The following is a 26,860-nucleotide window of genomic DNA, read 5'->3' as shown; positions in this document are numbered from 1 at the left end:
TTCTTAGTAGTAACCAATCACTGGTCTCTGGGTCATACTGCCCCCAGCAAATGACTGCCCTCTCCCTAAGCCCCGCCTCTGGCAGCCATCCTCAGATTTGGTAGTACGTAAAGTGGCAGTATGACCAAGTCAAGAGCCGCAGAGGGGTAGGAGGGAGGGTTCGCATGGGAATCCATGCCAGACCCATGCTGGAGAACAGTTACAGGTAAGTAACTTGTTCCTTCTCCAGCATGGGGTCTGGAATGGATTCACATGCTCATGAACATAAGAATACATAGCAGTACACACATGCACAACCACAGGGGTGGCAAAGGCTCAATATTAAGCATTACATCAAAACTCAACATGAAGCATTTCTTACCTCCTCACCAGGCTCACCTTAAGCGAACAGGTTGCGCAGCACTGCTTGGCCGACCCTTGGACTCCTCCCTGGAATCCCGGTCGACGCAGTAGAATCTCGTGAAGGTGTGCGTCGACCTCCACGTAGCTGCCCTGCTGATGTCCAGCAGGGGCACACCAGACAAGAACGCTGTGGTAGCAGCGACTGCTCTGGTCGAATGGCTCTCGGACGGCCGGGCAACTGTCGGTTCGCCAACCGATGACAGTGCATGATGCAGCCGGAGAGCCATCTGGAAATGGAAGCCTTCGAGAGAGCCTTCCCTTGGTTCACAGGTCCAAAGTTCACAAACAGCTGTGATGTCCTCCGAAAACTCTTTGTTCGGTCCACATAGAACTTCAGCGCTCTAGCTACATCCAGTGAGTGCAAAGTCCTCTCGGCCGGCAACGAGAAAAAAAAAAAAAAGACTTAACACCAAGGGCTCGTTGAGATGGAAGTCCGACGGCACCTTGGGCATGAAGGAGGGGTGCGTCCTCAGCACTACCCTCGTTTCGTGAAAGGTCAGGTATGGAGGCTTGCAGGATAGTGCCTGGATCTCTCCCACGCGTCGTGCGGAGGCGATGGTCACCAGGAACGCTGTTTTCCACGACAGAAACTTAAACAGGGCCGAATGCAATGGCGGACCCATGAGTCTGGTCAGCACCACGTTGAGCTCCCAAGCCGGGGCTGGCGCCTTCACCGGCGGGAATGATCGAAACAGTCCCTTCATAAATTCCTTAACCAGGCGATGAGACCACAGGGATAACCGCCCTGTAGTCCTGGTGTATCGGGAAATCGCTGCCAGGTGCATCTTGATTGAAACATAAGATAGTCCAGTTTTGGCTAGCGACAGAAGGTACAGCAATACTTGAGGGACCGTAATCCACAGAGGGTTAATCTTCTGTGCACGGCACCAGATAGAGAACCTCTTCCACTTATGTCCGTAGCACTTGAGAGTTGAGGACGCCCTGGCCTTCGCAAGAACCTCTCTGCAGTCGGCCGGGATGTCGTACCCTCCAAACTCTAGTGCTGCAGGAGCCAGGCCTGCAAGTTCAGCGACTCCGGGTTGTGGTGAAGAATGGCGCCTCCTTCTCTGGAGAGAAGGTCTGCGTCCGTAGACAGCTTGACTGGTGTGGACGTTGACAAGTCCACAAGGTCCGGGAACCGGATCGGTCTCGGCCACGCAGGTGCGACGAGGATCATTCTGCACCGGGACCTCTTGAGCTGGTTGATGAGTCGGAGCAGCAACGACAACGGAGGAAACGCATATAGGAACACGCCGTCCCAGGGGAACGAGAAAGCATCGCCCATGCTCCTCGGTTGGGGAAACCTGCTGGCAAACCTCTGGCACTTGGAGTTCGTCGCCGTCGCGAACAGGTCGATCTGGGGTTTGCCCCATCGCTGAAAGTCGGTCCACTTGATCCTGGCGTAGTTTCCACTCGTGGCACGAGCGCAGCTCTCTGCTGAGTGAGTCGGCAATGGTGTTTTTTATCCCTGCCAGATGAAACGACACCAGAAACATCCCTTGAGCAACAGCCCAATGCCACAGGTCCTGGGCTTCCTTGAATAGGGCCGGGGATCTGGTTCCACCCTGCTTCCGGATGTAGAATATTGTGGTGGTGTTGTCGGTGAAGATCCTCACCACCTTGCCCTTGAGGGACGGGAGAAAGGACCTGAGGGCCCAGAACATTGCCCGGAGCTCCAGGATGTTGATGTGGAGCGGCTTCTCCAGGAGCCAAAGACCTCTCCCGTGAAGATCTCCTGTGTGGGCTCCAAACCCCTCTAGGGAGACATCCGTCGTCGCTGTCGCCTGGTGGGCCGGGGTCTGAAAGTCTTCCCCGGCCGCTAGATTAGCGCGGGTGCCCCACCACCGGATTGCTCGTCTGAAGGTCTCGTTGAGGGATCCTGTCCTCAAAGCTGCCGTCGCTTGAATCCAGCAGGCGTCGAGGAACTCCTGTAGAGGGTGCATCCGTAGCCTGCACAGGCGCACGAGATAAATGCAAGAGGACAACATCCCGAGGAGGGACTTGATGGACCTCACTCTGGCCACGTCCGTGACCAGCAGACGCTGCTCCTTGCCTAGGATGGCCTTTGTCCTTTCCTCCGACGGCGAGGCCAGACGTGCCACTGTGTCGAGCTTGGCTCCCAGAAACAGTGCGACTTGAGAGGGGACCAGGTGGGACTAGGGGAAGTTGATGGAGAACCCCAGGTCCGTGAGTAGCTGGACGGTCTACGCTGTGTGTTCTACGGCGAGCTCCCTTGTCCTTGCGAGGATGAGCCAATCGTCCAGGTAGGGATAGACGTGGATCCCCTGCAGGCGCAGCCGCGCCGCCACTGGAGCGAGGCACTTCGTGAAAACCCTGGGTGCCTTGAACTGGTAGTGCCGCCCTTGGAGCACGAACCTGAGGAACTTCCAGTGTCCTTTTAGAATGGGAATGTGAAAGTATGCATCCTCCAAGTCCAGCGACGACAGGAAATCGCCCTCCACCAGCTGTCCCAGCACGTGCTGGAGGGTGACCATCCGGAACTTCTGTGCCTTGATGTACTTGTTCAGTCGTCGCAGGTCTAGGATGGGTCGCCACCCTCCTGTCTTCTTTTTCACGAGGAAGTACCTAGAGTATACTCCGGAGCCCCGGAGCCTCTTTGGGACGAGCTCGATGGCACCTTTGAGCATCACCCTTACCTCCAACAGCAGTTGAGAGACGTTGTTTTCTTCCCTGGCCACAAGAGGAATGCAGGGGCACTTTTAGAAATTCGAGGGCGTCCCCCTGCGCCAGGCCGTCCAGCACCCAACGGTCGGTGGAGATGGACCCCCACACGCTGACTAAGTTCGCCAGCCGGACTCCCACCGGGGTGCTTCGGTGGGGGCCCAACGCCACGGTCGGTTCAATCTTGCTTGGAGGAAGCCTTGCCGCCTTGGCCTCCCTGGCGACGACGGCGGGATCCACCAGACTTGCCTCGTCCTCTATAGGCTTTCTGCAACGAGGAGCGGGCCGCTTGCCGGTACGTAGAGGAGCCACTGCCGAATCCCTTGGAGGCACCCTGCTTGCCTCAGGGCTCCGAAAGGACGGCCTTCGTTGCTGGAGAACTCCTAGGGCCTTAGCTGTCTCCGTGTCCACCTTGATGGCTTGGTGGGACTCATCCACTGTTTTCCCAAATAGGTTGTTCCAGTCGAACGGCATGTCCAAAACCTTGGCTTGTACATCCTGGCGGAAATCCGTCGCCTTGAGCCACCCTCGCCGTCTGAGGCAAACGCCGTTGCCTAGCTGGCGGAAACCGGTGTCGGCAATCTCTGTGACCACCGTTATGGCGTGGTCCGAAACCACCTCACCTTCCTGCAAGATCTCCAGGGCCTCAGCCCTCTTGTCGTCTGGTAGAAGTCCAACAGGGGGGCGATCTTGTACCATGACTCCCTGTCGTAGCGGGCTACGATCGCAAGGGTGTTGGCCGCCTTAATCGTTGTTGCCGCCGAGATAACTCATCATCCCATTGCATCCAGCTTCTTTCCTTCGCCGTCCAGCGGGGAAGTTGACGTTGAGGCCGATGCCCCCCCGCTTTCTTCTTGGCTGCCGCTGAGATGACCGAGTCAGGGGTCGGTTGAGCCCTAAGGCACAAAGGGGCCACGTCGGGGACCCGGTACTACTACTCGTACCGATCCCTCTTGGCTGGCATCGTAGACGGGTTCTTGAGAAGGGTGAGACCCTCGTCCCAGACGTCATCCAGCAGAGGCACAGCGAGGACCGTCTTCCTCTTGGCCTCGCGTCGTTGGTAAAGGAAACCTTCCTTCTCTTCGGGGCAGAGCTGAAAAATCTCAGATGCCCTGGCAATCATAGCGTGGAAAGACCCAATCTCGTTGGGTGGGGAGGCCCGGGCTTGAGGCGATGGGAGCTCCGTCCCGTTGTCGCCGTCATCCGTACCCGTCGTGGCCGTGTCCGTTCCAGTGTCATCCCCAGGTACGGGGGACGTGGGCAAAGGCTGAGTTGGCCACGAGGGCTGAAAAGGTGGGGCTGGATGTGTCCGTCTTCTCTTGTTTGGGGGACTTCCCGACGGGACGGGCTCTGGCCCCTCTGTCGGGCCTGGTTCCAGCTCCTCCGTCAGTGGTAGGGGCAATCTCGTCCTTATCTCCGAACATAAGGATTGTATTGCCAACAAAAATGGCCGCCGAGTTGTCCTGCGGCTCCGGAAGCTACAGACGCGACGGTTGACTAGGAACCTCGCCAGCGCCGCCGTCGCTCTCGTCATCCCCTTCGTCGGAATCCCACCCTGGGACCGGGCCTCTTCCGACGCCCTCGTCGAGGCCCTCCTGTGTCCGTGCCCACAACGGCCACCGGCTCCCCCACCCCTCTTTTTCCGCCGGGGTCTTCACGGGGGTCTTCTCGACGGGCCTGAAAGAGGCTTCCCTCCGCGGTGGCAGGGAAACTGAGCCCCGAGGTCGCCTCCACTGGTGTAGCCTCCTCAGGCTACACCAGGGCCGCCGCAACTTCCTTGATAGAGGCTTTGGCCGGGTGAATCAAGGCCTTCACCACCTTCTGCGGGCCTGTGGCCTTCACTTTGGGGGGAGGGTCACCGCCTCGGTCCCCCTCGGCTGGATCCTTCGAGATCGACCAGGGCCTCTCCAGAAGCTTCGCCGGGTTCTCAGCCTTCCTCTTCCCTGAGCCAGAGCGTTGGCTTGTGGTTGATGGCGCTGGAGAGGATGCGCCCTGCCTGGCAGCCGAGGAACCTGATCGTTCGGCACTCCCAGTGCCCGCAGACTTGCAGTGCTTTGCCTTCTGTTGGGCCCCCGTCGCCGGGGCGCCCTCACAGGACTTAGAAGACTGCTCAGACGACGACTTCTCACCTGACAGGCTCTTTCCTTCCAGCCAGTTGGAGAGACGAAGGCGTCGGTCCCTGATGGTCCGTTCCGACATGTTCCTGCAAAATGCACAGTCCTTCTCCACGTGCGTTTTGTCCCCATGAAGGCAGTAGAGACATTTCGAGTGCTCGTCCTCCTTGAACACATTCTGCAGCTGGCATCCAGGGCAAACACTGAACAGCTTTCTGGGCGTCGAGCTTCCTTTCTCCTGGGCCATGTCCGGGTAGGCCGCAGAAACTTCTGGACTCCTCCAAGAAGCACAACTCGACGAAAACCTCACCCTTGAGGGGCTTAGAAAATCCGAAACGAGTCCCCTTTCATCGGATGTAGACACGGTGGAGCTTGAGTCTCTATTTGACCGAAAAATGAGAAAATCTCTGAAAAAGCGCAAAAACGCAGCAAAAAGCTCGAGAGCTAAACACGAGGACTCCCAACACTTGAGCGTGTGGTAAAAATCTGAGGATGGCTGCCAGAGTCGGGGCTTAGGGAGAGGGCAGTCATTGGCTGGGGGCAGTATGACCCAGAGACCAGTGAATGGTTACTACTAAGAAAGACAGATCAGAAACTAAACTGATACTGATTTTTCCTTTACCGAGGATTCCCGGCCTGACTGGGAATGAGCATGCAAATCCATGCCAGACCCCATGCTGGAGAAGTTCAAAACCCTCTGCATTGTACACAAGGCCTTCTGGGCCTAGGGCCACAATACCTTCAACTCTCTCTTCCTAAATATCTTCCTTCTCGAGCTCTTCGCTCAATCGCCTCCAACTTTCTCAGTGTCAGTCGCTTCTCCAAGCAACGAGTTGGTGGCAGATTACTGTCTTCGGAACAGCCTTCCTGCCTCCCTGAAACTCGAGGAGAACCATCTCCGGTTCCGGAAGCACCTCAAAACCTTCCTCTTTGCCTCGGCTTTCTCTCCGCCCCTCCCCTGCTGATTTCCTGACAAACTGCTCGGGTTACCTGGCCACCCTTTCTGATCTCTGGCTCAGGTCCTGTCAATTTCCCACTTGCACTGCCTCCCTGGCAACCCCTGCACCTGGGGACCGTTCTGAATCCCTACAGTCCCCCTTCCTTTTGTCTGCACTTACTGCCACTACCTGGCCGTTTATTTATTACTTATTTATTCCACTTTCCCATGTATTGCACTTTCCCCGCGTACTTTTCCTTTTCACCCCTTCCCATGCACTTGCGCGATCTGGACGACACTTGGCCTAGTAGGATCGTTGTCTGTCCTCCCGTTGTATCCCCCTTACCTCGTCGCGCCTTGAAACACTTGTGTACAGGCGCGTTATAAATGCCATATCATATCCTGAGAGGTGTAATGTAGGTGCGATATAGTATGTTAAGCTGAATTAGTCTAAAGCGGGAGTTCCGAGACACCTCATGGGGATACCGCAACACTCGTTCCCACTCTCTTTCCATTAAAGCTACTCCCAAATCCGCCTCCCAACCTTCTTTCAATGCTGCGCTTTTGGGGTTAGGCCAGTTGATCTGTAGGCCAGAGAGTCTAGACACTGGTTTCCACCCATCACACAGGCTACACATTAAGGTCATGAAGGGGATTTTTGCCGGTTCCTAAGGCCACTCTGTCCACCTCTCTCGCGCCGTCCTAACCCTTCGGTACCACAGAAATTGCCCCTTCGGCAACCCTTCCTTCTCAAATAATGCATCAAAGTACGTGAAAATTCCATCCTTGTACAGATCGCCCCAGGTGCAGATTCCCCATCTTTTCCAGTGTCTCACCACTGCTAGATCTATCTTGTCCCTGCAAACATCTGCCACAATTGGAATCTCAGGGGAGTAGGGACGTTTAAGTTTCAACAGTGTCGAGGCCCTGTGCCAGACATTCCTCCCCAGTTGCACAACCATAGGTGTACCCCCCTACCCAAGCACTGCAGTGGCAGCCATAGCGCTTCTTTTAGGTGCGCCGGCGCCACTTATTGTCATAGCAGCATTGTTTCCGAATTGGCCTCATCCGAGAGCCATCTAGTTACAAAACGAAGATGAGCTGCCAGGTAATATTTTTCCAAATCTGGCAGTTACGCTCCCCCTTCCTGTATGGCAAGCAGTGTTGCGAGCGATAGCCTATGGAGGGTTGCACCCCCATAGGAATTTCTGTGTAAGGACCTCTAGTAATCGGAAGAAGGTCTTAATATAGTAATGTATGTTAGTGAAATAGTACAAGAATTTTGGCAATATTTTTACTATGGCAACCTTCCTCAGGAGGGACAGCAGTAGTTTGGCCCAGAATGTTATTGATTTTCCTAAGTGTTTCACCACAGCTGCCATGTTACTTTCATGCGTTTTCTCCAGTGTGGCCCAATGTTCACACCGAGGTATTTGAATGATTCCAGCTGCCACTGGAGTCCAACTGTTGGCAGTTCATCTACACTCTTCTCTCTCAGACCAGCCAGTGGGAATATGCAGGACTTTGATCTGCTGAAGCAAATTTCAGTCACTTCTGCATAATTATCCAGCACCTCCAGTATCAGCGGTACGTTGCGGTGTGGGTCTCTCAGGTACAACAGGACATCGTCCGCATAAAGTGACACCAAGTGATTGACTCCCCCCACCCATACGGCCACCTCTGGGAATTGCTTCCTCAGATAGATTGGTATTGGCTCCAGCCCCAGCACATATAGCATGGGGGACAGTGGGCATCCCTGCCTGGTGCCCCTTTGTATGTCCCAGGCCGTCAACACCAATCTCCCAGTTTTAACCCTCACCATGGGGGCCGTTTACAGTATCTTAACCCATTTGGTAAAGTGTTCTCTGAACCCGAATTCTCTCAATACGAGTAGAAGCCATTCCCATTATAAGGAATCAAACGCTTCTATCGCGTCTAGCGATACTATTGCATATTGTGCCTGTGAGTCAGTCGTTTGTGCCACATGCTGTAGCAGGCATACTTTCATAGCTGTGCTTCGGCCCGGTATGAAACCGTTCGGTCTCTTGTGTATTAATTCCCCAATCTCCTTGGAGAGCCGTTTGGCCAAAATAGTCGTTAGTATCTGAACGTCGTAGTTTAGCATTGCCAACAACCAGTATGAGTTGCATTTATCAGTGGCCTTCCCTGGTATGGGGATCTGGATCACTAGGGTTTCCTACATGCTTGCTGGGAGAACCCCTTTCTCATATGCTTCCTTAAATACTTTGTGCAGCACTGGAGTCAGGACCGATGCATATACCTTATAGAACTGGGGGGGGGGGGGGGGGGAGGTGAGTGTCACTCCCGGGAGTTTTGCTGGTGGCTAGTGATTTAATCGCCTCACCTATTTCCCCAGCCGATATGGGCTGCTCCAACACATCTTGTCGTGCCTCACTTAATCTGGGCAAACCCATCTCCTTCAGAGTGCCTATTATGTCCTCTTGGGTACCAATGTCTATATAGATTGGAGTAGAATTCGGTGAAAGTAGCATTAATACCCTGCTGTGTGTTGTGTACCCTGCCCCCATCTGTAAGTACTGTGGTTAAATGTCTCGGGTGTTCCCTTTTACACAGCCACAACAGCATCCTGCTCGGTTTATCTCCCACCGCGTGCACTCTAGCAGTTTTAACCGCATAATCAAATTTCGACAACCTCTCCCAGGCCTCTTCGCAGTTACTCCTCCACCAGACCCATGAGACTAATCAATACCAACTGTCTCACTATCCCCAGATTCAAGCTTTCCAAGGTTGGTGGCAGCAGTTTCCCTGTCAAAGCGGCCCAACTTTGGAACTTCCCGTCACATCCCATTAGAGAAGATCAACCCTATCCGAAGTTCAGACTCAGTTACATCAAGTGGCTCAAGTCTAATGATAACTAATGTCTCTGTATGTGTGACTCACACCCTGTACCTATGTATATAGTCCTGCACTTTTGTACCATACCTGTATATATTCTTGCATTCCTGCACCATAATTGTATTTACTTCGCCTTTGCATTTTTGTTATATTTTGTACCCATGTATATATTCCAGTACTCTTAACATACTTGTATTACCCTGCCTGCATCTTCTGGCTATATCTTGTAACTTGTTAATTAAGCTTTGCATCAACTGTAACTAACTGCTGCGCCCTGATACCCTAGGGTCTGGTGCGCATTATAAATGAATAAACAAACTCTTAGCATCGGCCAAGCTTAACTCCTCCTTCCGGTTACCTCGTGTTCTAGCTTTCATCCTCCCAATCTCTTCCACCCCCCTTTCCAGTTCCCCCCCTTAGTGTTTTCCTGATACCTCCTGCTCTAGCAATAATCTCCTCTCTCACCACTAATTTCATTGCCTCCCACACCGTGCTTTAATTTTCCACACTACCCACATTTTGCTTCAAATATTCCTCCAGCCTTACTTTGAGCCCGTCCCTAAAGATTTGTTCAGTCAAGGCGTCTGTGGGCATACGCCAAATCGGTATAGGGGGCCTCAGGTCCAACTTCCCCCCATTCCATCAGGAGCGCTGAGTGGTCTGAGATTGATCTGCCCAAGTATTTTGCCGATTCTATTTTTTTGATTCTATTGCCACTAGGTCCTACCCACAAATATATAGTCTACCCTAGTGTATAATGAATGGGGCAAAGAGAAATAGTAATAGCACCTATCACTAGGATGCAACTCCCTCCACACATCCACTAGATCTAAATTTTGCAGCAGTGCGTTCAGCGCCTCAGAAGCAGACCCAGAATTGCTCACAGGTGGGAGGGATCTGTCCAAATCAAGATCTTAGCGCATAGCATACTGAGGTGGGTCGGATACCATTATTGGGGAAGTAGGAGTTAACTATGCATACTTCTACTTGTTCTATGAGAACTCTTAATATCAGATACCTCCCATCTGTTCCAGCCTCCATCCCCAGCAACCGGAAGGGCATAGCAGGATTTATCCATGTGAAAACTCCACGAGCATACTTAGAGTATGCCACTCCCTACCCCTGCCCCCCTCAGCATTCCTTCACCTTTGCCATTTCACCCTCCGAGAGGTGGGTCTCCTGCAGCAGTGCAATGGAAATGTTTCTGCTTAAGTAGGATTTAACTCTGTTCCTGCGCAAATATGTGGCCATTACATATAGATTCCATGTCAGTACCTTGATGTTAACCGCCAAAGTCATTTGTGGCCGCTTCCCTTTTGTTCCCACACTATCTCCCCCGCCCCATCCAGATGTCCTTACCGCAACTATTCCAGTTACCTGCCAATACACACCGGACCACCCTTGACTAGTTGGCATCCAGGGTGACCCTTCCCATTCAGTTACCTTACTACGTGAAGAATATACAACTAACCAAACAACAACCAAAACCAAACATTTGCGCCCAGCAGCTCCACATATACGCGCAGCGCTCAGGCGCCCCCGCACCGCTATGACCTATCCCAGTCGTTATGTGCGGGTTGAACTGTGTCGGCAACTGGCCGACATTTGCGTGGGTTAGACCTATGATCCCAAGGCAGGCGGGTAGATACCACCCCAGTCTTTAGCACATTTCGTTAGAGTCGGTACCCCTAGTGTTCTCTTTGTTTCAGCATATCCCGATAGCTAGTGTAGTAAGCGCCCCAGCCTCCCCACTTCCCCCACCCTCTCCCATCAGGTTACAGCTCACATGACAGATTCTTCAACCTTGTCCAAGTTGATGTGCTCCAGGAACATGGTGGCAGATACTGGCGTCTCAAGGTAGATCACTTTAAGCCGAGACGGGTACATAGGCATATATTTAATGTTTAACTGTCAGAGCCTGGCTTTGATTGGCACAAACAAGTTTCTGGCCCTTTGTACTGCTGGCGTGTAATACGGATATATAGCTATCGTAGCATTGTCTTGCTTATTTCTCCTCCTTCTCGTGATTTTAATATGACTTCCCTGTCCCGAAAACTCAATCTTTGCATTTATTGGGCGAGGGTGCGATCCCGGCGGAGCTAGTTTCTTTAATGACCTATGGGCCCTCTCTGCAGCAAATCCTTGTGTGAGTTTGCCAACGCCTATTTCTTGCAGTAACAAGGTTTCCACAAATACTGTAGGCTTCAGGCCCTCTAGTCGCTCAAGAATTCCCAGTAGTCAAATATTGTTCCATCTGGCCCGCCCCTCTGCGTCCTCCAAGCGTGATTCCAGGACAGCATGTCTCCTCTCTAACTCCTTCAGTCTTGTCTCCAGCTCTTTCGTGGTCACACTGGTCTCCTTTAGGCCACCCTCCGCCGTCGTTACTCTCTCCGCTAGATTGCGCATATCCTGCCTCATCAGCTGCATATCGACTTTGAACTCCCCGATTCTTGTGTCAAAAAATTTCCACAGCGCCGCACTCGCCGCTAGCACTTGCTCGTCTTTGCCACCAGCTTCCGATGCCTGCTTTGTACACTGCGTTTCAGCCCCTCTCTGCGATGATTCACAAGCTTTGGGTGCATTATTGAAGGAGTCCATAATTGTACCTTTCCACTTCCCTTTCGATGGGGACATGCGTGTGCTGTCGTGTTCCTTCACCACTCAGGTTTGCTCCTTCTGGCGTCGTTTATTAGACCAATTGCGGTGAAGCAGGGTTTTTGTAGATGCTACTGGATCCCCGCTGCGTTCCCTACTGCCACCTGTGGGGCAGCCCTTGTAGTAGTTCTAGGGCTGCGGTTGTTCAGCGACCCTGCCGGTGCTCCCCCAGGCAGTGCTACCACCAGTGTTGTGCGCCGGCTTGTTCCTGTCCCATGCCTGGATTGTTCTGCACCTGCAAACTGTCTATACCACACAGTGTCTACCCTTCTACAGGGCTATCCAGTCACAGCGCTTCCCAACCTTCTGCTGTGCCACTGTAGCTTCTTACCACCCGGTGCATCAGTTGCTGTGTACCACTGAATCGGTTTTGCAGTGGTGTGATGTTTTAGAGGCAGATGGATTTTAATAGTAGTAGATGCAATGTGTCTGTTGCCGTCCACCACCCCTTTCACCGCACACCGGGGTGTTTTAACTCCCGAGAAGTGGGCCCTCTTCAATTACGCGCTCTTCGGGCTTGTCGCACATATGGGTCAGTGTTTGCGCCGCTAGTTCACAGAGGGAAGATTCCTCACCTGTGCAGTCTGCTTCGCCTAGCAGTGTCACCGGCCTCAGCGCATAGCACTTACCTTTATCCTCAGCTGTGGGAGGCAGAGATGTCAACTTCCAGGCACCTTTCCCAACATGTTGTGCTACAGCGTGGTACGCTTCATCTTCAGTGTCCGCTGGTGGCACACCATGTTTTCCAACGGTGCGTGATCCGTTATATTAGGCAGTATACTCAGGACAGATTACCTTGGTTCTCTCACTCCTTCCACACTCAATCGACTGTGGAGACAACACCGTCTGAACCAGCAATCGTGTGGTTTTTTTGTGTGTCCTTTTTCAGATAAGACACCTCCAGGCTTCCTGTTAGTGGCACAAGTCTACGCAGCAGGGGTTTCGTCCGCGTGTTCACAGCTGGGGATGCCGCCTCCACTCCACGCAGTGTCTTGTGTGCACCGGCGGCCGTCTGTAGGCACGACACAGCAGGGTATTTTATACCCCCTTCGCCCAGACACAAACGCCAGGGTCAAATCTTGTCTCGTTAGGTGCCTCTGGCCTCCAGAGCTCTGCTGTCACCACTCCGGCCCTGCCGTTGGATCCGCCTCGCTGCGGATCTCACAGCCAGCATCTCAGACAACAGGGCTTCTCTGTCCGTCCCGGGAAGTATGCAGGTTGGCACTTAATGCTTGTCACACCCAGCTACGCTGCACAGTCCCTCCTGCACCAGCTCAGAGATGGCTCGCCTCACCACTGCAGTCACCAGCTCGGCTTGCTTCCGCATGGCCGCGGTCCCTCGTTCCCCTTAGAGCAGAGCCGTGGCAGTGTCCGCCATCTTGCCTGCCCCCCGGGCCTCTGTTTCCAGGCTGGTTTCACAGCAATACGGCACCGATTTTTTCCAGTGTTGCTTGGCGAGGCTGTGGAAACGCCTCACACAGGCGCCACCACCAGGTACCAGGATCACGACAGGAGCTTCAACTAGGCACAACCTACTCCCTGGGCTCAGGCCACGCCCCTCCTAATCGCTCATAAATCAAAGTTGTAGGAAGGATACAAAGTATCCCTCTTTACCTAAGAACAGTAGGTCTTTAGGAAAATATAAAAAGCCGCCAAAGGGTCCCCAGCAACACTGCACAGAGGGTGCTGTGTGCTGCAAAAGTGTAACACAGATGCCTTTAAGAGAATTGGAGGAACGCAAGACTATGAAAAAAAGGTGAACAGAGTTACCATGATTAGGGCATTTTAGAATGAATGAGTGGGGGGGAAAAGGCTCCCCTTATTCAGGAAAACAAAAAAAAGGTCCAGCCAGAAGTCTAGCACATTGTGCTAGGGCTCTCACTAGGGAGGGGATTAAGCATAAAACTGATAAATGTCCTTACCTGTTTCGAAAGAGAATGTTTATACCTGTTAGGTAATTTTTTCTCGGTCTTCGGTAACGAGGAATCAAAAGACAACTGCAGTAACCAAAATGGAAGCCTGATTTTCCTTCGGTACCGAGGTACTCAAAGACTTAAATGCAATAGACAGCTTCAGTACCGATGCAAACACAGGGGAATCAGTTAGTACTGAAACGACCCTGGAGACTTTGACCTCTTTGGGAACGGCCTGTTCGGATAGCTGAGGCAGATGAGCTCTTAACCTGTAACATAATTTTGTCAGGGGTGAATAAATCTTCCGGTACCGGGTGAATCTTTCAGACCTGTTCCTACCTGGAGGTAACAACATTTTCCCACCAGGAGGTACTTGCAGGAGGAAGTGCCCAGGGGTTTCCCCCTAAACAGGCACGAGAAGACCCCCTTAACTGGGGAGGCGGTCTTCACGAGGGTACCCAGGGCTGATGCCAAAAAACGTGAGCCACCTGCAGTTACAGCACCCCACTTACCAATGAAGTCCTCCTTCCTGCCCCATACGAAGTCACACAGATAATTGCTTCCTACAACAGATGCATTGCTTTAATCTAATCCCGTAGTAAACATATATCAGAGGAAGGCACCTCGTTGTGTAAAGATTTTTTTTTTTTAAAAAACCAATCACATGGAAAATGGGAAGGCCAGATAATAGGGAATGCCCCAGAAAAAGGCGGAGTCACGAAACCCAGCTAATTTTAACCCGCCCAGTAGGTGGAAAAACAGGAACTAGGTGTGGGCAGTTGGTGACGTAGGGGTGAGGTGTGGGACTAGCACGCAGAGGGATACACGCGTGATGTAGTCTCACCAACTTCAACTTTCTTAAAGGAGCAGCTATCTTTTTTTAGCCAGTTTTTTTGCAGGCGTACCCAACCAGTTGGGAAGGAAGGAGAGCCAGGACGTAAAATATTTTAGTAGCTAGTTGGAGCTGTAATTTAAACATTTTTAGGCAAAAATAGGCCCATTGATTAATTGAAGATGAAATGAAGTGGGAATACATATTACTGTTTTTATAGTGACATTTTAAAATATTCATTCTGATGTAATAATTGTGACAATAGAATGGAGTTTTATTCATTTGAAAAGTCTGAATGAACTGAAACATAGATAAATAAAAAATATAATGTCTGGGGGGGTGTTAGGGGGGCACATTAATGTGGAGTATTGTTGTAGGCCGTAGGGCATTCTTTGGACTATTTTTCTGGTAGGTGAAGTTTCAATGTCCCTTTTTAGGTGCTTACCATAAGGTATATGACCTTGCACATATACCGGAATAGGCTTGTGTCTTAAAGACCCTGTACACAATTGTGCAGGCCCATATGTGGCTGACTGGCTTCTTCTGTTTCTGGTTCCCTTACTCTCTCCACCCTCTTATTTTGGGTGCCTACCTCTGGCAATGGGCCGACATACGAAGTGGAGTTAGAGTCCTTTTATAGACATTACTGTTTTCATAATATGCTTAGTCTCTTTTTATTAATGTGTATAATTATCCAAGCACTTATTTCACCTGAAAGGTTTTGTGTGAGAATTCAAGTATGAATTTTTAGTCTATCAGTGGTGTAATTACTAGAAATAAGTGCAGGGACTAATTGTACCTTTGCGTTGAACTGCTACTCCTACCCGAGATTTAAGCCTTGTCAATCAACCACGTTATGTAGAGTTTTAGGATTTCCTTTGTCAGATGTGTTAGACTTCCCATTAAAGTTAGCGGTTGTTGCACCCTCAGAGGGTGGTACAAAAATTGCTTTAAGCTAACAGTTTCCATTCAGCCAGGGAAACGTGTGTCACAGCTACATCAACTGCCAAAACCTGGGCAATACGGAAAAAGAAAAAAAAAAAAGTCAAAACCAGATGCCAAATACTGATTTTTAAACCAGGGGCCATATTACAGAAATGTGTCAATGGTGCAAATGCAAAGTTGCACCATATTAGCACCAGGGCAAAGTTTGCCCTAGTGTGCCATTGTTCATGGTATAAGCACTCGGCCAAACATTTTAGTGCAAAAAAATGCACTTTCAAAGCCACGGAATGTTATTAGGTCTAGGACAAACGGTGCCCGGTTTGAAAAATGCATTCAAAGTGCCTGTTGCACTAGGGAAAGTTTTGTCCTAGTGCATATACCACAGAAAATGGCGCTCGTCACTGTGCAAATGTTTTCGCATATGGCCCCAATGCTTTTTGTACTAGGGCAAACTTTGTCCTAGTACCAATACAGTGCAACTTTGATCTTGCACCGATGCAAAGTTTCTGTAATATGCCCCCCCCCACCCCCTCCATTAGCTTTCTCCCTGATCAGGAGCATAACAGCCATCACCACAGATATATTTATGTTGTGGTGAAGACTTGTAAAAAAAAAACAAACTTACCAGCCTGTAAAATACAACAGCCTGGGTGAAAAAAGAAAATCTTGCACTTGTCCTGGTAATCATATGGGCTACCAAGGTAGCACACATACAATGGAGCTGCAGTCTTCAGTGAGGTTTGAATAAATCTTCAGTGTTGACCCAGAAATGCTCAAGGCAAATTGGCAGCAAAAATACCAGGGAGCTACCAGAGTAAACCAAAAAGATTTTCAGACCAAAAATGTATGAGAAGAGTAGTTCACAATGACGGCATGTTTACTCTAGCAAACCTTTTTAGCAGAGCAAAACAGCCCTAGAAATATCAACAGCTCATCTTACTGACCTGATGAGCAAGTTGCTGTCGGGCCAGCTTCAGAGTATCTTCATTCCTTAATCCAAAAGGTGTTCGGTTCGGAGTTCCGGTACAACTATCCTGCATAGATAGACAAAACAGATTACATTTTAAGCAGAAATCCTTCAAAAACTTCATTTATCCAACAGAAAAAGGAATTTTAGTCAACACACGTGTTCCTTGATTTCAGAACTATTCCCTAGAACATTCTAAAAAATATGTCCAATATATCCCAATAGCCATCAGTAAGTGCTAATAAAAATGTTGACACAAATTTCATGAAAGCTTCCAGAACACTGGTGCCAGTCCATAATTATCAACAGAGCGGAGCCCACAAATTAAAGAGGGCTGCCATGGAGGGTCATGTAGAAAGTTTGCGGTCATTACGCCTGACAGGAAGTGCCATGCATGACACTGCAACTTTGTGCTTGCAAGGACGCAGGCCTGCTAGGCATTAGGGGGTGTTCTTCAACCCTGGCTCACAGAAAGCCATAAGGAACAAGTTACTTACCTGTAACTGTTGTTCTCCAGCATGGGTCTGGCATGGATTCATATGCTCATGAATATTCCCCGTCGTCAGGCCGGGAATCCTCAGTATAGAAAAACATCAGTATCAGTTTCGTTTCTGATCTGTCTTTCTTAGTAATAACCAATCACTGGTCTCTGGGTCATACTGCCCCCAGCCAATGACTGCCCTCTCCCTAAGCCCCGTCTCTGGCAGCCATCCTCAGATTTGGTAGCACGTAAAGTGGCAGTATGACCAAGTGAAGAGCCGCAGAGGGGTAGGCGGGAGGGTTCGCATGTGAATCCATGCTCATGAATAAGAGAATACATAGCAGTAAACACATGCACAACCACGGGAGGTGGCAACGGGCTCAACATTAAGCAATACAACAACAACTTAACATTAAGCATCTCTTACCTCCTCACCAGGCTCACCTTAGGCGAAAAGGTTGCGCAGCACTGTTTGGCCGACCCTGGACTCCTCCCTGGAGTCCCGATCGACGCAGTAGAATCTTGTGAAGGTGTGCGTCGAACTCCACGTCTCAGCCCTGCAGATGTCTAGCAGGAGCACACCAGACAGGAACGCCGTGGTAGTAGCGATCGCTCTGGTCGAATGGACTCTCGGACGGCCAGGCAGTGGTCGGTTCGCCAACCGGTGACAGTGCATGATGCAGCCGGAGAGCCATCTGGAAATGGAAGTCTTCGAGTGCGCCTTCCCTTGATTCACAGTCCCAAAGTTCACAAACAGCTGTGACGTCTTCCGAAAACTCTCTGTGCGGTCCACATAGAACTTCAGCGCTCTAGCTACATACAGCGAGTGCAAAGTCCTCTCGGCCGGTGACGAAGGCGACGGGAAGAAAACTGGCAACACCAAGGGCTCGTTGAGGTGGAAGTCCGACGGCAACTTGGGCATAAAGGAGGGGTCGGTCCTCAAAAGTCAAGTATGGAGGCTTGCAGGATAGGGCCTGGATCTCTCCCACTCGACGTGCGGAGGTGATGTCCAAGAAAAGCTGTCTTCCATGACAGGAACTTCAGAGGCGCCAAATGCATAGGCTCGAATGGGGCCCCCATGAGCCTGGTCAGCACCACATTAAGCTCCCACGCTGGGGCAGGAGCCTTCACCGGCGGGAATGATCGGAATAGTCCCTTTATGAATTCTTTCACCAGGCGATGAGACCACAAGGATGCCCGTCAAGCAGTCCTAGTATATCGGGAAATTGCAGCCATATGTATTTTGATGGAGGCGTGAGCCAGTCCAGCTTTGGCCAGCGACAGCAGGTATGGCAGTACTTGAGGGGACGTAATCTGCAGAGGGTTAATCTTCTGTGCACGGCACCAGACAGAGAACCTCTTCCATTTATATCCGTAGCACTTGAGAGTTGAGGACGCCCTGGCCTTTGCAAGAACCTCTCTGCAGTCGGCCGGGATGTCGTACCCTCCAAACTCTAGTGCTGCAGGAGCCAGGCCTGCAAGTTCAGCGACTCCGGGTTGTGGTGAAGAATGGCGCCTCCTTCTCTGGAGAGAAGGTCTGTGTCCGTCGGCAACTAGACTGGTGTGGACGTTGACAAGTCCAGAAGGTGCGGGAACCAGATCTGTCTCGGCCACCCCGGTGCGACGAAGATCATCCTGCACCGGGACCTCTTGAGCTGGTTGATGAGCCGGAGCAGCAACGGCAGCGGAGGGAATGCATAAAGAAATAGGCCATCCAAGGGGAACGAGAAAGTATCGCCCATGCTCCTCGGCTGGGGGAACCTGCTGGCGAACCTCCGGCACTTGGAATTCGTCGCCGTCGCGAAGAGATCGATTTGGGGTTCGCCCCATCGTTGGAAGAGTCGATCTACTTGATCCTGGCGTAGTTCCCACTCGTGGCACGAGCGCAGCTCCCTGCTGAGTGAGATCGTGTTTTTTATTCCTGCCAGATGAAGAGGCACCAGAAACACCCGTTGGGCGACGGCCCAATGCCACAGATCCTGGGCTTTGTTGGATAGGGCCGGGGACCTCGTTCCGGCCTGCTTCCGGATGTAGAACATCGCGGTGGTGTTGTCGGTGAAGATCCTCACCACCTTGCCCTTGAGGGACGGGAGAAAGGACCTGAGGGCCCAGAACACTGCACGGAGCTCCAAAATGTTGATGTGGAGTGACTTCTCCTCCGGGAGCCAAAGGCCTCTCGCATGAAGATCTCCGGAGTGCGCTCCCCCAACCTTCCAGGGAGGCGTCCGTCGTCACCTGGGGAGCTGGGATCTGAAAGTCCGTGCCCGCCGACAGATGGGAGCGCGTACCCCACCACCGGATCGCCCGACGGAACGTCTCGTCGAGGGATCCTGTCCCCTAAGCTGCCCGTCGACTGGACCCAGCGGGCGTCGAGTAACTCTTGTAAGGGGCGCATCCGAAGCCTGCAAAGGCGCACCAGATAAATGCAGGAGGACATCATCCCGAGGAAGGCCTTGATAGATCTTACCCTGGCCATGTCCGTGGCCAGCAGACGCTGCACCTTGCCCAGAATTTTCCTGGTCCTTTCCTCCGACGGCGAGGCGAGCCGCGCCACTGTGTCGAGCTTGGCTCCCAGAAACAGGGCGACTTGCGACGGAACCAGGTGGGATTTTGGAAAGTTGGAGAATCCCAGGTCCGTGAGCAGCTGGACGGACTTCGCAGTGTGCTCCACGGCAAGCTCCCTCGTCCTTGCCCGGATGAGCCAGTCATCCAGGTAGGGGTAGACGTGGATCCCCTGTAGGCGCAGCCGCGCCGCCACTGGTGCAAGGCACTTGGTGAACACTCTGGGTGCCGACTTCAATCCGAACGGGAGGGCCTTGAACTGGTAGTGCAGCCCTTGGACCACGAACCCGAGGAACTTTCGGTGTCTTTTAAGAATGGGGATGTGGAAGTACGCATCCTCCAAGTCCAACGACGACAGGAAATCGCCCTCCTCCAGCTGTCCTAGCACGTGCTGGAGGGTGACCATATGGAACTTCTGCGCCTTGGTGTACTTGTTCAGTCGTCGTAGGTCCAGGATGGGGCACCATCCTCCTGTCTTCTTTTTTTACGAGGAAGTACCTTGAGTAAACTCCGGAGCCCCAAAGCCTCTTTAGGACGAGCTCGATGGCACCCTTCTTGAGCATCGCCCTTATTTCCAACAGTAGTTTAGGGAAGTGATTTTCCTTCCTGGCCACGGGTGGAACGTGAGGGCACTTCTTCTGAAAGTCGAGGGCGTGCCCTTGGGCCAGGGCGTCCAGCACCCAACGGTCAGTGCAGATGGACTCCCACACGCTGACGAACCTAGTCAGCCGGCCTCCCACCTGGGTGCTTCAGCAGGGGCCCGACCCCACAGTCGGTTCAATCTTGTTTGGAGGCCGCCTTGCCTCCTTGACCTCCCTGTCGACGACGGGCACCACCTGGCTTGCCGCGTCCCCTGTAGGCTTCCTGGGATGAAGATCTTGCCGCTTGGCGGAACATGGAGGAGCCACTGCCGGATCCCTTGGAGGCACCTTGTCTGCCTCTGGAGCTCCGAAAGGACGGCCGTCGTTGTTGGAGCACTCCCAGTGCCCGGGCAGTCTGTCTTGATGGCCTGAAGGGACTCATCAACCGCCTTCCCAAACAGGTTGTTCCCGTCGAAGGGCATGTCCAAAACCTTGGCTTGTACGTCCTGGCGGAAATCCGTGGCCTTGAGCCATCCTCGTCGTCTCAAGCAAACGCCGTTGCCCAACTGATGGAAACCGGTGTCGGCGATGTCTGTTGCCACCGTGATGGCGTGGTCCGAAGCAATCTCACCCTCCTGTAGGATTTCAAGGGCCTCAGCCCTTTTGGCGCCGGTAAGGAAGTCTAACAGATGGGCGATTTTGAACCACAACTCCCTGTCGTAGCGGGCTACGATAGCCAGGGCGTTGGCCGCCTTGATAGTCATCGCTGCGGATGAGATGATCCGTCGTCCCATCGTGTCCAACTTCCTGCCCTCGCCGTCCGGCGGGGAAGTTGATGTCGAGGCCGATGCCCCCCCCCCCCCCCAGCTTTCTTCTTTGCCGCCGAGACGACCGAATCCGGGGTAGGTTGTGCCCGAAGGCACAAGGGGGCAGCGTCGGGGACCCGGTACTACTTCTCGTACCGGTCCCTCTTTGCCGGCGCCGTGGCAGGGTTCTTGAGGAGGGCGAGCCCCTCATTCCAGATGTCATCAAGAAGTGGTACGGCGAGGACCGTCTTCCTTTTAGCCTCGCACCGTTGGTAAAGGAACCCTTCTTTCTTCTCTTCTGGGCAGAGCTGGAAAAGCTCGGATGCCCTGGAAATCATGGCATGAAAGGATCCAATCTCGTCGGGCGGGGACGCCCGAGCAGGGGGCAATGGGGGACACGTCCCGTCGTCGCCTCCGTCATCTGTACCTGTCGTAGCCGTGTCCGTGCCTGTATCATCCCCGTGGGTAGTAGACCAGGGGGAAGGAAGAGCAGGCCGCAGAGGTGGGAGAGGTGGCGTAGGATGCGTCCTCTTATGCGGTGGACTTTCCGAAGGTCCTGGCTCCGGTTCCCCCGTCGGGTCTGGCTCAGGTACCTCCGTCGGGGGGAAATGGCAACCTTGTCCTCATCTCCGAGCATAAGGACTGAATCGCTGACAAAATGGCCGCCGAAGTGCCCTGCGGCGCCGGAAACGACGGGCGCGAGGGCTCTTGAGGAGCGTTGCCGGCGACACCGTCGCTCTCGTCGTCGCCCTCGTCGGGATCCCTCCCGATGGGCTGGGCCTCTTCCACGACTTCGATGAACTCTTCTTCAGAGGTCGTGTCCGTATCCACGATGGCCACCAGCCCCTCCCCCAGCTTTTCCAACGAGGACTTCGTGGGGGTCTTTTCAATGGGCCTGAAAGACTCCCCCCTCCACGGTGGCAGGGAGACTCTGGGTCCTGAGGGCGCCTCCACTGGTATAGCCTCCACAGGCTGAGCCAGGGCCGAGGCAACATCCTCAATCGAGGTCTTAGCAGGGTGAATAAAGGCCATCGTCACCTTCTGGACGCCTGGGGCCTTCACCTTGGGGGGAGGGTCCGAGCCTCGCTCCCCCTCTGCCGGAATCTTCGAGATCGATCGGGGCCTCTCCAGAAGCTTCGCCGGGTTCTCGGACTTCCTCTTACCCGAGCCAGAGCGTTGGCTCATGGTTGATGGCGCCGGGGAGGATGCGCCCTGCCTGGCAGCCAAGGAGCCCGACCGTTTGGCGCTCCCAGTGCCTGCGGACTTGTGGTGCTTAGCCTTTTGTTGGGCCCCCGTCGCCGGGGCGCCCTCACAGGACTTAGAAGACCGCTCGGACTTCTTTTTCTTCTTCTCGCCTGACGGGCTCTTCCCTTCCAGCCAGTTGGCGAGACGGAGGCGACGATCCTTCATGATCCGCTCCGACATGTTCCCACAAAACGCACAGTCCTTCTCCGTGTGCGTCTTGTCCTCATGGAGACAGTAGAGGCATAACAAATGCTCGTCCTCCTTGAAAACATTCTGAAGCTGGCATCCAGGGCAGGTCCTGAACAGCTTCCCGGGCGTTGAGCTTCCTTTCTCCTGGGCCATGTCCGGGGTAGGCCTCAGAACTTCTGGGATCCTCCAAAAGCGCAACTCGACGAAAACTTCACCCTTGAGGGGCGTAGAAAACTCCGAAACGGATCCCCGTTGATCGGATGTAGAAACTGTGGAGCTTGAGGCTCTATTTAACCGAACAATGAGAAAAAACTCCTGAAAAAGTGCGAAAACGCAGCAAAAGCTCGAGAGCTACAGCACGAGGACTCCCAACACTTGAACGTGCGGTAAAAATCTGAGGATGGCTGCCAGAAGCGGTGCTTCGGGAGAGGGCAGTATGACCCAGAGACCAGTGATTGGTTACTACTAAGAAAGACAGATCAGAAACGAAACCGATACCGATTTCTTTCTATACTGAGGATTCCCGGCCTGACGGGGAATATTCATGAGCATGTGAATCCATGCCAGACGCCATGCTGGAGAAGGCCATCTATTTATTTTTTATAAAACATTTTTTTTATACATATAAACCATACATCAATCATCGTTGGCTTCAAGCCGAAGCCGAACACTACATACTAAAAGTTAAAACATTGAATTGGGTCTCAGGTACAAACAGCATCGATAGTTGTCATTACAGCGTTTGTTACACAGCTACTGCTTGCTTCGGATATCAGATGGCCCTGTCGGGTTAGCTGGCATCCACCCATTTTTGCAAAATGTTTCGCGCTTTCTTCAGACATCCCCTAGCAGTGTACACTATGTGCTCCACTGCAATGATTATATCAACATCCGTGGCCCATTGATCAACGCTTGGTGTTTCTTCCGAGCCACATAACTACACTAGGTTTCTTTTAACCAGAGCCATAGTGGTTGAAAGGAAAAGTCTCTCATATCGGGACAGATCACCGTCTTCCTCCACCTCCAACAGCAATAGCAATAGCTTCGGTTATCCAAGGATTGTCTTGCCCATGGCCCGCGACAACTCTTCACAACATGCCTGCCACAATTGCCGGATGTGAGCACAATCCCATAAGATGTGGAAGAAAGTTCCCTCTTCGCATTTGCAAAGCAGGCAGTGGGGGTCGGTGATTTTACCCCATTTAAAAAGTGCTACTCTTGGGTAATAAACCCAGTGAAGTATTTTCAGCTGGATAAGTTTAAGCCTGGATGAGATGGCCATCTCCCTGGGGTACATCAGACGCAATCCATTCCTCGGATTGCATGATTCCTATGTCTCTCTCTCCTTTGACTTTCAAACTCACCAACTCAATTGTGGAGAAAGGTTATGGCATTGTACATGACCGAGGTCAACCTTTTCACAACGGTTGTATGGGAGTCACTTTTCTATCCCAACCCATGTGCTTGTGTGTCAGACCATAATTGTCTCATGTGTGTGAGCATAGACTGCAGGGTCGCTGAAGGGTGGGTGCGTTTTTGATCGTCAAATGTCTGCGTATGTTCATGCGGGTATACCTCTGCGGCATGAAGCCGCATTGGTCTGAATGGATCAATGATGTTATGACCCGTTGTAAGCGGTTCGCTAACACTTTCGCTAGTGATTTGGTTTCACCATTTATGAGGGAGATGGGCCTGTACGAGCTGAATTTATCAGGAGGTGTGTCCTCTTTGGGAACATCACCATTATGGTGGCAGTTGTGAGGTTTAGGTGTCCTTGTTCTCTCGAGTTCCGGTACATGCGTAGTAGGTGTGGGGTTCTCATTCATGCCCATTTTCCTCCATACCTCTCCCGGAAAGCCATTAGGCCCCAGGGTTTTCCCGGATTGGAGTTCCCACATGGCTGTAGCCAATTTGTCCTCTGTTATGTCCTCTTCAAGAAGACATTGCTGGTCAGAGTTTAGTGCAGGGAGGGCGATCCCTTCTAGGATTGAGGTGTCAATGGGGCTGGATGGGGCTTTATAGAGCTTGGCATAGTAAGCGGCAAAGCCTTCCTTTATGTCCTGATCAGCATATAGCGGGCCAATATCTTCTGGGCTGATCAGTCTAACCGGATGATGGCCTACGTCTCTATGCTCCAACCATGCGAGTAATTTGCCAGCTTTGTCCCCTGTCTCATACACCCTGGCTCGCATTGCTCTATGTGCGTGTTTAGCGCTGTCCAGAGCTATGCTTTGTAAACGTTTCTGCGCAAGTAGAAGAGCCTGATTCGTTTCAGGTTGATCACTAACCAGGTGAGTCTCGTCTGCATCTTTTACCCCTCTTTGCGCCTCACGCAATGTGTTTAGGGGTTTCTTTTTGTGTGCCGAGGTCCAAGAGAGGATTTCTCCACTTAGCACCATCTTGTATGCCTCCCATATTACTCCCGGGTCTTCAACTGACCCTGTGTTCAAGTCATATTATGTCTTTGTAGCCGTTTGGATTTGCTCTACGAGATCAGGGAAACCCAGGAAGTAATTATTCAGTTGCCACAGAGAAGGGGGCCTCGGTCTGGTGGTTCTCAATTCTATTAACGGGGGGAATGATCCGAAATGCCCCTAGGGAGTAAGAGTGCTGCACATGCTTTATGAATATCGACAGATGGAAGAAATAAATAATCTAACCTTGAGAGTGAGGCGTGAGCACCAGAGTGATAGGAGTAATCCCTTGTGTTTGGGTGTAGATCACGCCATACATCACGGAGCCCCAGAGCGTCAGTGAAAGCCGCGAGCTTGGTACGGGTATTGAGGTTTCTACCACGCAGGTGTGTTCGATCTAGTTCTATGTTCATTACTTCGTTAAAATCCTCTCCCACAATCATGGCATCCGATGTGTCCCCAGCAATTATGGGTGTGATGTCATTAATTAGGGTGGCCAGTAGTGTCGGTGCATACCTCAAATAGCATTTACCTCATAAATAGCACAGCAACATCGACGGTGCTCATAGAACTGCTAACATTTAGCGCCGCGAGGGGGAGGAATTGATATATATAAAAAACAAGGGCTATAGTCCCTCGTTGGATCCCAAATCTCAATATCTTAAATTGTTTTATTACAAACTGAAAACCTACTCCAACTTAATTACGTCATTGTTGCAGGCACAGCAGCCAGTGACCGCGACAGAGGGGAATGGCATTTTAAGAAACGGACCACACCCAACACTGAGGCAACACAAGCCGAGGAAGAAGGGTAAGGGGCTGCAAAATCTCAAATATGTCATCATACTTTGACTAACAATTTAAGCAAAAATTGACCTTAGGACATCAATCCAATAGGTACTGAAGACCTTCACCGACACGAGTAAAGATACCGGACCGACGCCTGATTCCAATAGCCGACTAATTCCGGTAAGCGACATATGGAGTGAAAGCCGTACACAAAATAGTAGTCATTAGCTACTCAGTTTCCTGACATATGTACGTTTCCCCTTATAGGGAGTGGATGTATTGACGAGACGTCCCAACAATGTGGAAGATGCCCTCTCCAGACTAAGAAATTGTAAGATAGCTGAAAGACCTGCATTTTTGTGAAGTGTCCGAAGTGGGCACTATCTAAAGTCCTGAAGAAAGCGGCAAATCAGTTTCCCCGCTGAAACCGGTTGACAAAGGTTGGCTCAGGGTGATGACCTGAACCACTAGTCTCACAAAACTAAAAAAGTGAACTAAAGACAGCTCAAGGTGATGACCTGATTCACTTGGCTCACAATAATAAAAAAGTGAGCTTGGTTGAAGGACATCCTTGTTTTTATATACATAACGGAAACAAAACCACCTTCCTAGATGGTGGACCGTCTATGAAAAACTTTTTTTATGATAAATCACATTGGGAGACAAACACTATTAAATACGATTAACTGCTTAGCAGTGTGCATCTCATTTTTTTAGAGTATTAGGAAAGTAGTGAATCAGGATAGGGCGAGCTCTCTGTACTATCCCCTCACCTAGAAAGGCGACGCACCAGCGCCCAACTAGGGATACCAATTCCAAGGGATAGAGAGATTCTTTTATAGGGACATGTTAGTAATTTTAGGGATTGAAGCGATAGGTTGAACTATTTCAATAAAAATGATTTTGCTCATGATGTTTAAAAGAGTGAGGAAAGTGTGCCATAGATGCTGGACCCAGATTGAACCCAACCCCCCCCCCCCATTTTACAATCCCCCCCATCTTACAACCCCCCCCCCCCATCTGAAGCATCTGTTGCCCGAACAGCAAAAGGCAGTTGTCAAACGACAGCTGTCATAGGACACGAGAATAATTAGTATTAGTGTTTGATTCTGGAGGTATCCCAGACCAGGCGGTCTAGGATGTAGTTCACTACGTTGGGGTGGTGACGGGTCGACGGGGTTGGGAGAGAGGGCTGGCGAATTTCCCCGTGGCTACTCACTGGCAGGGTTTGCTTAAGCTGCTTAGGTTTCTAGCTGGTCATATTCGTTCTGTATTTATGTTCCGTACCTTGCATCCAGCAGCACCGGAGCGGGATGGAGAAGCCTGCTCTGATTTTCAATCCCTGCTCTCTCCCGGGTGGTCTTGCGGCGGTGGTTGCGGTGGAGGCAGTCTCTGATCTAGAGGGACCCGAGGGTTCCTGTTCCTACTGTTCCGGATATTAGGCAGAATTATATGCAGTACCCTTTGGG

General features: G+C 51.8%; 1 protein-coding gene across 2 annotated transcripts in view; it reads right to left on the bottom strand.

Moving 5' to 3' along the window:
• Nucleotides 1-26,860, bottom strand: part of HAUS6 (HAUS augmin like complex subunit 6) — a 1,011,950-nt gene that overhangs the window by 257,770 nt on the left and 727,320 nt on the right. For both annotated transcript variants that reach the window (XM_069625969.1, XM_069625970.1), the window contains one exon: nucleotides 16,302-16,391. In XM_069625969.1, the coding sequence (XP_069482070.1) occupies nucleotides 16,302-16,391 (90 nt within the window). The remainder of the gene's footprint in view (nucleotides 1-16,301; nucleotides 16,392-26,860) is intronic.

Source organism: Ambystoma mexicanum, chromosome 6p (assembly GCF_040938575.1).
Source record: "Ambystoma mexicanum isolate Mex_15411 chromosome 6p, UKY_AmexF1_1, whole genome shotgun sequence".
Classification (NCBI taxonomy): Eukaryota; Metazoa; Chordata; class Amphibia; order Caudata; family Ambystomatidae; genus Ambystoma; species Ambystoma mexicanum.
Note: the sequence above shows the minus strand (reverse complement) of the source record. Positions and strands in the feature narration are given on the sequence as shown.